General features: G+C 38.4%; 2 protein-coding genes across 3 annotated transcripts in view; both read left to right on the forward strand.

Annotated features, from left to right (window-relative positions):
* Positions 1-10884, forward strand: part of LOC119411874 (nuclear receptor coactivator 5) — a 615997-nt gene that overhangs the window by 522467 nt on the left and 82646 nt on the right. The window lies entirely within an intron of this gene.
* Positions 1-10884, forward strand: part of slc12a5a (solute carrier family 12 member 5a) — a 110084-nt gene that overhangs the window by 56471 nt on the left and 42729 nt on the right. The window contains exons 2-3 of the mRNA XM_037678818.1: positions 411-511; positions 1003-1140. Coding sequence (XP_037534746.1) covers positions 411-511; positions 1003-1140 — 239 coding nt within the window. The remainder of the gene's footprint in view (positions 1-410; positions 512-1002; positions 1141-10884) is intronic.

Consider the following 10884-nt stretch of genomic DNA (forward strand, 5'->3'; position numbering starts at 1 on the left):
ATATATATCCACAGGTCTCTCTTGTAAATGAGTCCTTGAGGCTCAATGAAACTAACTTGTATAAGTAAAGATTGAATGAATGAATGAATGAATGAATCTAGTACTGCACACATTTTGGATGCACAATCCACTCGGTCTGAATCAATTTGTTTGCATTTCTGACAGAGAGAACTTTACATACATACATACAGTATCACACAATCCCTTATCTCTTGGCTGGCATCCTAAGTCTTCTGAGTGTGGCTGTTTACTTAATCACATAAAAGCATGGTTAAAACTCAACCTGTTTAAAATTGAAGTTTTCCAGCAAAAATGTTATGTTCCTTCATGCTTAGTGCTGGTTTCTTTGTTTATTTGGTTGACTATGTATCCGTTGGGTCTAAAACCAGTCGTTGTCCCTTTTCTTCCAGGTGACAGTAACCCCAAGGAGAGCAGCCCCTTCATTAACAGCAGTGATGCTGCCGCAGAAAAGAGCCAGCAGTACGATGGGAAGAACATGGCCTTGTTTGAGGTACAGTTTAATGCTTCGCATAGGCACACACTCACATCCACACTCACTAAGATTTGTTAACACACACGTTAGGAACGCAAGTGGGAAACGGGATGAACTCATTCTCAGGTTGGTGATTGAATAAAGACTCTGACATCGATTAATGGGGGTAATTATTGTGTGAAGGGCATATTGGAACCTCAGGTTATTGCAGGCAAAAATCACACTACTTCAAGAACGAACTTCAGCAAAACAATTTACCTCTGCTCTGTACAAATGTATTTACATAATGCTCCTGGTGGAATTTTCAGATTGCAAAAGAATAACAACTTGTTGTGTGAGCCTTTTTTATTTGTACCTTGGTAATCAAAAACAGGACTAGATCTTGGGAGGTCACTAATCCCAGGTGATTTATGGACCCCTTTGCTGCAATAGTAAGTTCAGTTTGGAGAGATGAGAGGGATACTATTGATGCTGAATGCTCACCTTTTTGTCTGTGTGTGTCTCTGCAGGAGGAAATGGACACCAGGCCCATGGTGTCCTCTCTTCTTAGCAGCCTGGCCAACTACTCCAACCTGCCTCAAGGTAGCAAGGAACACGAGGAGGCTGAGAACAATGAGGCCGAGTCGGCACGCAAGAAACCTGTCAAGGTATTTAACAAGAATAAAAGAATGCACTAGTCTCTGTGGTACACACTGATATAGAGGGTGACTTTATTCCTAAATTCAGCAAGAAATGACAAAATTTATACAATTGTGATTAAAATAAAAGCAGCTGCTGGTTGTACCCTTCTTAAATAGGGTTCTTCTTTAGCCAACAAAATGACTGTCATCCGTCAGTCCCATAATTTGTGGATCGGCATAAAGCAGCACCGTCATCAGTAAATACTTGTTTATTTAAAGGAGGTACAGTCATGGGAAAACGAAAGTGCACTCTCTTTCAATTCTATAGTTGAACTTATTGTGAACTTAACATATTGATATTCATTATTTTAAAATGGCCAAAATGGAAAAGGTTTTGTGATACAACGTGATAATGGTGATACTGTACTGAATCTCCCCTGACTGTGATTGGTCAGCATGTAGGTGCATACTTTACGTAGGTGGTAACTAATGAAGATGCATTTATCTAAATGACAGAACTTTAGATTTCCCAGCAGAACACTGACCCTGCTAAGGATCAAGTCTTTCTTAGACAAACTACATATTTGGACCCAGTCATTGTAATTTAATGGACCAGCATTATTTCTTAGTGGTTCACCTCTGATGCTCATGTGTCCATTGTTGGTGCTTTCAGCTTTGGATTTGAGTTAATCTGGGCAACACAAACTAGATGCAGTGTTTGTTCTGAGATGTGTTTTTGTCACATGCATCATTTATTTTCTTATTCTGAACTACAATAGAGTATAGTAGCAATTTCTATAATGTCTAGTAATGATTTTAAACACTCAGGTGCTTATCAAACAATTTGAACATGTTTTCATTGAATGTTCTTTAAAACCAGCCTGATTCATCTCACCATCACTTCGGAGAAGACTTGTATATTTCTGCAGTGCAGCTGTAATGAAGCATAGACTAACGATATCAGCTGCAGTGGAGATAATAAAATAGTTATAATAGTTGTAGCTGTCTTCACAAAAATGCCAGGCTTTTGTTATGAAAAACAAATCTTCCCAAAACAAAGTATTACCATATCCAATCTGCTGCTCTGCCCAGCATTTGGATTTTTACATCACTTCATGCTGGATTTATATTTAGAGCAGTAATGTTATTTAGTGCACATTCGGGATAACTTGCTCTGCCAGAAATGTCTGTCACTGTATCCTCGTAGCTTCATGGATGGCCATTAAGTGTTGCCAAATATAAATTCAGGTAATGAATCTCTAATAGCCCACTTTCTGATTGCTTCTGTGAAAACTGAGCGAGTAAAACCTGCACCAGCTGAGGAGTTGTCAATCATTCTCTGCTGATATTAAAAACTCCCAGTTCGTGCTACTGGGAGAAATCTTAAATGCCACTCGCTAATGAGTTCCCTTCACATCATGCTGGGCTATTTTTATTTATTTTTTATTTTTTTGTTTTGTTCTTGGCTGTTGCAATGACAGCAGGAAGGCGTTTACTTGTTTATGCATTTGTTTTTTAACTTTATAAACAGAAAGACAGCTGCATTTTTAATCTTTATAGGAAATTATGGTTTTAACCTTTTAGCAATTTGCTGTTGTGCACAGCTAAATTGATAGGAGAAAATAATCCAGTTAATGAAGGACACAAAATTGTGTGACAGACGTTGACTTTCAGAAGTTGGTGACTTCAGAGTCGGCTCGTGTGACGTAAGAGACACTTTAGAAATTGAAACGCCGCGGCACTGACAGGTTGACAGCTTTGCTTTGACCTTTGATGCGTCTGTCTTTCCAGGTGTCCAATCAGTCTGATATTCGTCTTCACTTACTGCCTTTGTCCCTTTCATGTTTCAGTGTTCCACTCTTTGAACCTTTGGTCCTCACTCTCTTCCATTCAGGTGTTTTGTTTTCTCTTTCCACTTAGCGGAAATCATTGAAGATGACCCTGGTGGTCAGAGGACTCACTGTATCAGATACGCATTTCCTGATGAAGCCAGCAGTCCAAACTCGTTAAAAAAATAGGTTTTAATGGTTCTATTGAACTGAGGAGCAAAGTATCGGTTTCTTTATTAACTGGAAGGATAATGGCATGAATAAAGTAAATGTAGCAAAAAGACATGGTTTAAATAAGGGGGAAAAATCTAAATATGTTTAAACTTATTTTTAAAATAGATTTCAGCCTTATCTCATAGATAGTGTTTTTGTTGTTGTTGTTGTTGTTGTTGTAATAGATTTGTTTTAGTTTTAAAGTAGTAACCACTTAATTTAATTGTCTTCACGTGTTTGCAGAGAAACATACCAACACATCAATAATGGCCTCCTAAAAATAATAGTCCATCCATTATCTTTACACGCTTCTTCCTTCTCGGGTTGCGGGGGTCACTGGTACCCATATCCAGCAGTCAATGGGCGAGATGTGGGGTGCACCCTGGACAGGTCTCCAGTTCATCACAGGGACACATGGAGACAAACAACCATTCTCTCTCATTCACACCTAGAGACAATTCAGAGTTAGCAATCAGTCTAGCGTGCATGTTTTTGGAATGTGGGAGGAAACCGGAGTACCCGGAGAAAACCCATGCATGCACGGAGAGAACATGCAAACTCCTCCAAGAAAGGTCCCCAGCTGGAATTCGATCTGGCAACGTTTTCACTTAGAGGCGTCAGCTCTACCAACTGAGCCACCGTGCCACAAATTCAGGTCTATTAGCATTTACAGTAGTCCCTTGCTACTTCGCGGTTTGTTTTTCGCTGACTCGCTCTATTGTGGTTTTTCAAAGTAAGATTGGACATGACGCACAATTGGCTGATGGATGTTTTTTATTTAAAATAAATTATTTTTTTTATTATTTTGCACCTGCTGCACCTGTGTGCAGCCCACAGCTTGCAGGAGAAGCTTCCTGCAGTGCGTGGGCGTGGCTGAGAGCACTGGCAGAGAGCTAATTTCATGACATGCTGTGCTCTTTTAGAGCGTTTAGAGTTTAGAAACATTGTTTAGAATATTGCAAGAGTGTGGGAAGGGTTTAAAATACATTTATATATATAGTATATACAGTATATAAATACTAAAATAGACTGCTACTTACAACTTGGACTACTATTCCTACTTTGTGGTTTTTCACTTATCGTGGGGCTTCAGGGTACGGACCCCCTGCGATGAACGAGGGACTACTGTAATTATAAATTAAATGACTTTGATCAAAGAGTTGAATTAAGTGGCACATGTTGAAGACACATGCCGACATTTATGTTTATAAGGAGCTTTAATCATCACTTCAGCTTTTTATTTTGGGATATTGTGTCATTATTATCAATAAAACTAATGAATACCAATAAAACAATGACACTATCCATCAAGCTTTTTCTAATGGTATTTTTTATTTAATGCTACGATGTTTATTTTTTCATGAACAAACTGCATCCTTGCTAAGCAATACACATTTTGTTTAAGCTGTAATCTATGAAACATTTTTCACTGTGTATATTTAGGGTAAAAATCCTGAAACGTTCACATAGATTTAATTTCACAGGACCTTTTTTACCAACTGTGTAAAACATCATATTTGGTTTTAGTATCAGCGGGATGATGTTTTTGATTTTATTTGCATGTGTTCTTGTTTATCTAAGATTGCTGCCTCCAGTTTAATGGAACTCATTACTTTTGAAAGCCTTAGCAGCAGTCTTTTTCCAGGAACAATTTTCACTTTATATAGCTAAAACACAGAGTGTGTTATGGGCAGCAAAACCACTTTTCTGCCCTATAAATTGTTCTAATGAAAACGGTAGCAAGAGCTGTTTGCTTGTAAGTGCCTTGGGACACAATTTTTAAAAGCAAACATATTTTGCGTGAACAAACCTTCACATTGTTTTAGACGCTACATTTTCACTACCTAATTGTACAAATAAAAAACTTGTGGTGTTAGATATCAACAGTTGACTCATATGACGTCAGCCGCAGCTTAATATGGAATCCGTGTTGCATTGCTCAGTATCCCTGAATGTAAAGTTCAGCCCTCCTTAGCTCAGGTAACAATGTGAGCAGGTCTAATTCTCCCCGTCACTCCAGCCCACTCTGTACATTAATTAGACCGCACGCTGCACCAAGCTGCTGCTTCTCCCATCAGCAGCCCATTCCAGAGGCAATCTCTCCATCGCCACGAGAGGCTTTTCATTAACGCAGCCTGCGGCGTTTTATCACTCACAGAGACCCCTCTCATTCTCCGCCATCACCTCCCCCCTCCATCTACGCTCCTCACCCCTCATTGGTCTCGGGCTCCTTCATCATCGCAGCCTCGTGTGAGCGAGGGAGGAGGAGATGAAGGCAGCAGCCTTTCTTTGGTGCAGTGTGAACGCTGAAATTAGAGAAATGGTTAGTTTGGGACGTGAGGGACCAAATTGGAGGTCGCACAGGTTACAACGGAGACTAGTCACAGCAGATCCCCTGGTACTTGTTTTTTTTTTTTTATATGCTGACCTTTATGATAACAGAGGGCAAACAAACATATGTGTTTTTAGTTTTTACATTTCTGTTCCATCTGTGTTCATCCCTGTATCTAAATGAAAATATGTTCTGTTGTGTATGAGATATAACAGTTAGAACAATACTCCAGCTCTCGCTTGCTATTTACAATCCAAGACCAGGGATGCCACAAAAGAGGGATGGGGTGGTTGTGGGGCCTTAGGGGGCAATAGCCACCACTATAAATGTTTTACTCCCCACCATAATCCACTGGCCCCTTAGAAACATGAGCTTTAATTTGATTTAGATTTTTAATCTCCTAGCTATTTAGGATTAGTAGAATTTTATCAACTTTGAAAAAATAAATATTTAGAATATTATTTTAGTATTTAAACAATTTATTGTATTTTTTAAAAATTCAAGTTAGTCTCCCTAAATACAGACAACAGGTCTAGGTTGAACAAAAATAAATATTTTGATGCAGAAAGCCAATGTCCTCGTGTTAAAATGCAGAGTCTCAGGATGCTATATGCACAATTTTATTAAATAATATTTGAAAAGAGAAGTGGACACAAATTAGTGAGTTAAATTGTGATTGGGCATTAAACTAAACTTTAATAAAAATGAAGTAGACCCATTTCTAAGGGTGCTTACGTTTCAAATAGCTTATATAAGACAAAAGTGTTAAAAATACAATAAAAAACAAACAACTAAAAATCTGATATGGCATTTGATTCCGGTGTGACACCCCAAGATTATTAAGACCTTATCAGGCCACCCCTTTGTAAACTTCCTGTACAAGACATAGCAAACAGACGTAATTTCCCTGTCGTAAAATCAGCAGCTCTCATTAAAATCTGACAGCAGCACGGTTGTGATGCTGCTGTTGTCTTGTAATCATTTCGGAAGATAAAAAGAAAGACCTTTTCTTGCTAGAAAACAAGTCAATAAGTCACTTTTTAAGCTCTTGTCTTGACATGAGACCTTTAGTTACTGTTATTTGTTTTACAAGACATATGGTTAAACCTGAATGTGACTGAGTCAAAAGTTTCCTTCTGTGAAAATGCTTCCAGGATTTTCACCATCCTTTTAGTTAAGAAATCAAGCTGAGCACAATTTCACATAGACAAAACAACAATTAACAGTATGTTATTTTCTGTTTAATTATACCCTATAGGAGTGAGCATAAAATACAACCTGAGTAAACTGGGGGTCAGTTAATAACACTGTTTAATACCCATTTCCTCCAATAAAGCTAATAAAACACATTTACTTAATAATGTCCTGCATACCAGAGACTAAACACAAGCCGATGCACGCTTCATTACATTGATTGAAAATGTGATTTAGCTGAGTGCACCTGGCAGGAATTATAAGAATATTTATCCATATGCTCTCAGTCTTTGCCTTTTACAGCCTAACGTTCCCTCACATAAATGTTGTTCCCTTTCTGGATGTTTTATGATACTGCTCGTCGCTCTGCCCTCAACCTCTCCCCTCTCACATCATGCCCCCCCTCATTAGACCAATGTACCCAATCGGTATTCCCATCAGCAGCAGCCCTCTCAAGGATGAGTCCTGCTTATTGTCAATTTGTGTTATTTATTACTGCAGAGCGAAATAAACATTTCACAGCTCATGTATTGTTCACTTACCTCAGAGAGCAAGCTGAAAGGCTCAGCAGATGGGCTTGTTCTGCACTGTTCAACTGTTTTTCTGTTGAGCTTTTACATTATATTTTTAATTTTGTTTATATTTTTGCAAAAAAAAAAAAAAAAAAGCTGGAAAACTGTTCATCATAAACTTCATATGTTTCAGAGTATTCAGAATCAGCTTTATTGTCATTGCACCAAAGCACAATGAAATTACATTTTCAGTTCAGCTTGTCCGAGAAAACATAATCAAACAGACATGGGGAGATGGAGGTGTCTGAAGCCGCGGCCTCAGGAGGCGCTGCCCTTTTTGTTTAGATAAAGAAAAGAGAAACACGAAGGGAAGCATAAAAAAAATCACATCTCGCACTGTGTCCTAGACGGGATAACGTGTGAAAGTTGCAAAAAAAAAGTCCTCAACACAGAAAACAGCAACATACTGATGACATCATAATACATTTATGCATGAGGAGGCCGACAATGGTGGTGAGTTTTTCTTGGACACTACCAGATAGTTCCATAGTCCTGATTAGAGATGGTGCAGTGTCTATCAGCTGGCTCAGCTCTGACAAAGGTCCACAGATGTCCTCGGGAAGGGAGTAGGTGGGGAGGGGGGCTTCTTGTTCACATAACATCCAGGAGATTTTGAGATAGTTGGCCAATCCAAGGCCATGCGGGGTAGCCAGATTCAGATAACAACAATTATTTTGAGTCACGCCGACTCTGCTTGATTCCTGTCTGCCTTCATAGTTCTGCTTATACATCGCAACGTCGCAATGGCGACTTCAAACAGCCACATTTTGTGGTCAACACCGCCGGGCCAAGCTTCTAGCTTCTCCAAGGTCGATTCCTTCCCGCCAGCGAGTTTCAGGAGCCGCAAGTGGCCTCTCAGATAGCGCGTCCAGCTTACGGCTCAGCTCACGCAGCATTTGAGTCTGAGTGCTTATTGCTCGGCACATCCCTTCACACAAGCTGGGCAGCCTCACAATGGTCAGAACAGCTGACAACTTTTTGTCGCATTTGTCGATATGCCAGGTAACTGCCAACTCCAAAAGGCAGAAATCCTGTTAACATAAATCCAATTATGTACGCGTCTTCTACATCCTCAACCGACAATATGGACAGACTCACGATCTTCCACTGCCCCCAGGAATCCATTGTGTATTACTTTTTTGATTAAAAAAATATTTGTGCGAATTACCCAACTCCATATCAAGACAGAAAAATGAAGACTATTGTGATGTAGGACACAAAAATGTATAATTTCTCTATGTTATTATACAAAATATTTTTAGTTTTGCATTGCAATCAAAATGTGAATTTCCTTATTATGTTTGCAGACATTTTGTATAATGCTCATAAACAATTATCCTAATTACTGCTTACTGCCGAAAGGCGAGGTTTGTAACAAACATGTGTGTCTGTCTGTTACCAAAATATCTCCTAATCCACAGGACAAATTTTAATGAAGCTATGAGGAAGGAATAGTTGCATGTGCATTTACAACTGATTAATTTTTAGAGTCAATCCAATCAGTTTGGCCACCATAGCTAATGAACCTCATCCAACACAAAAATGGTCATAACGCCGTCAGCTTCACTTCATGTGAGCTAAAATTTCCCTAGAATCTGTGGATTTGTGGATAAAGAAACATCATTTGTTTTTATTTTATTGCACACCAATTTTTCACAGCTTACCTCATGAGGCTCTGGGCTTTTTAATCTAGAATATTCTAGTAACACGTGTAGATTTTATTTTGAGCTGGTGAGCTCAGCCCCACAGAGGCTAAAGCATTCAGTGTTTTACAGAAAACCATGTTACATGTGCATACACACACAAACACACACACACAAAACCAAGCTGACCACAGATTGACTGGTTCATCCCCAGCCGGTCATAGAGGCTGATGTTTGCAGGCCTCCCCTCGTGCTGTCTCTTTAATAATTCAAAACACCTGAGCAGAAACACATTTGCCCTATCAGCTCTTGTTTGGTCATCAGAGCGTGGAGATGGCGTTACACGCTCTCAGTTTGCCTCCCCCTCAGTCGTTAGCCCACTCCCTCCCTCATTCGACTGCTCTCGCTCCACTTCACACCTTTATTTCTGCCAGAAATGAAAGTAATGAAACAGTAAGCGTAGACCTCGCTTCTCTTTGCCCAAGTAGGAAAACAAACAAAACCTACATTGCCTATAAAGCGTGACTTTGATTTATTATGAATTGGATAAATTAATCATTAAATGCAAAGATTCTCCTGGTCTGCAGTGGAAGAAAAGAAACATCAAAAGATCTCGCTCCTAATACATTCAGTAATACAATCCCGTGCTAACATTAACTCCGTCAGCAGACTTCTCAAAAAACATGCACATCTAACAACAAATTAATAAAAAATGGCGTGATTCATGCAAGCAGCTTGGAAAAATTCCTTCAGTGAGTCATTTTTTTTTAAAAAATTGTATTTGTCAGCCAAGGTAGGTTGGCAGGTTCTACTTTTTGTTTCATTCTGTTCTTCTTCAAACTCTGAAGAGAAGTGCTGGCCTCAGCAAAATCTCAGAAAGATGGAAGAAAGGTCTGACTGCAAAATTCTGAACAGAGACCAGGACAGGAACATAATAGTGATGTCTAGTTTTAGTCTAAGTTGACAAAATATCTACTGTCTAAATGACCATAGTCACATCTTAGACATAAGAATGAAGGCTGAAAGTTGAAGCTACACATTATGAGCACCTACTAGTGGCTGGCAACACGACAATTTTCATGTCCAGCATCACCCCCAAAATCAAATAGGACATTTTCTGGCTTCGATTTTTTTTAATTCACTTCCAATTCATTTATTATTTATTTATTTTGTTATTGATTCTTGTTGAGTCACAAAGCTCTTATGTTATTGTACATTCTGGTACGCATTTTTTAAAACACAATTAGATTTTGTTTACGTTGCAGTGTGATTGACAACGCTGATAGAATTAACGATTAATATTTAAAGAATTATTTATTTTACGTCTCAAAACATTGCAGTATTAATATTTACTTTTCTTTTTATTTATTTATGTTTTAAGTTTATAAATGTTTTTTTAAAACATTTAAACCATCCGGATGACCTGATTGAACATTTTTGGATTTTTTTACCTGAATTATTGAGCATGAATTTTGGTATGTTACTTTAAATTTAACTTTTTTTTCTTTTCTTAAAAAAAGTGATTTTAAAATATAAACGTCTTTTAACACATTTTTCCCCCTTAAACTCAAGTTAAAGATTATTTATTAATGTTCTTTTCCATATGCAACATGCACCCTCACTTTTTTATTATATCATATTTTATGTATTTTTTGGGTGATTTAAGTTTGATAGTTTGATATATGAGTGTCTTTGTTCTCTGTTTAAACTAGAGTTTCATTTAGTTTTTGTGTTTAGATTTGTGAAGCAAAACTGTTCATTCTGCAATATCAGAGTTTGCTTATAAGTTTATGTTATAAAGGCAATTAATGTCACGCTCAGCGGCCCCCGCTGCCCCCCCATCTGCCTAAGCCTCTGCTCTTCATATCACAGCCCCTGTTTTAAGATCATTCACGTTTTTTCCTGCCTCAGTTTCTGTTTATTTCATCCTGTTTGGTCCTGCACTGCCTATCACCCATTTTCTGCTCCTGTCACTCTCTCTCAGCAAT

The sequence above is a fragment of the Nematolebias whitei genome, chromosome 7, assembly GCF_014905685.2.
Source record: "Nematolebias whitei isolate Nwh7 chromosome 7, NemWhi1, whole genome shotgun sequence".
Classification (NCBI taxonomy): domain Eukaryota; kingdom Metazoa; phylum Chordata; class Actinopteri; order Cyprinodontiformes; family Rivulidae; genus Nematolebias; species Nematolebias whitei.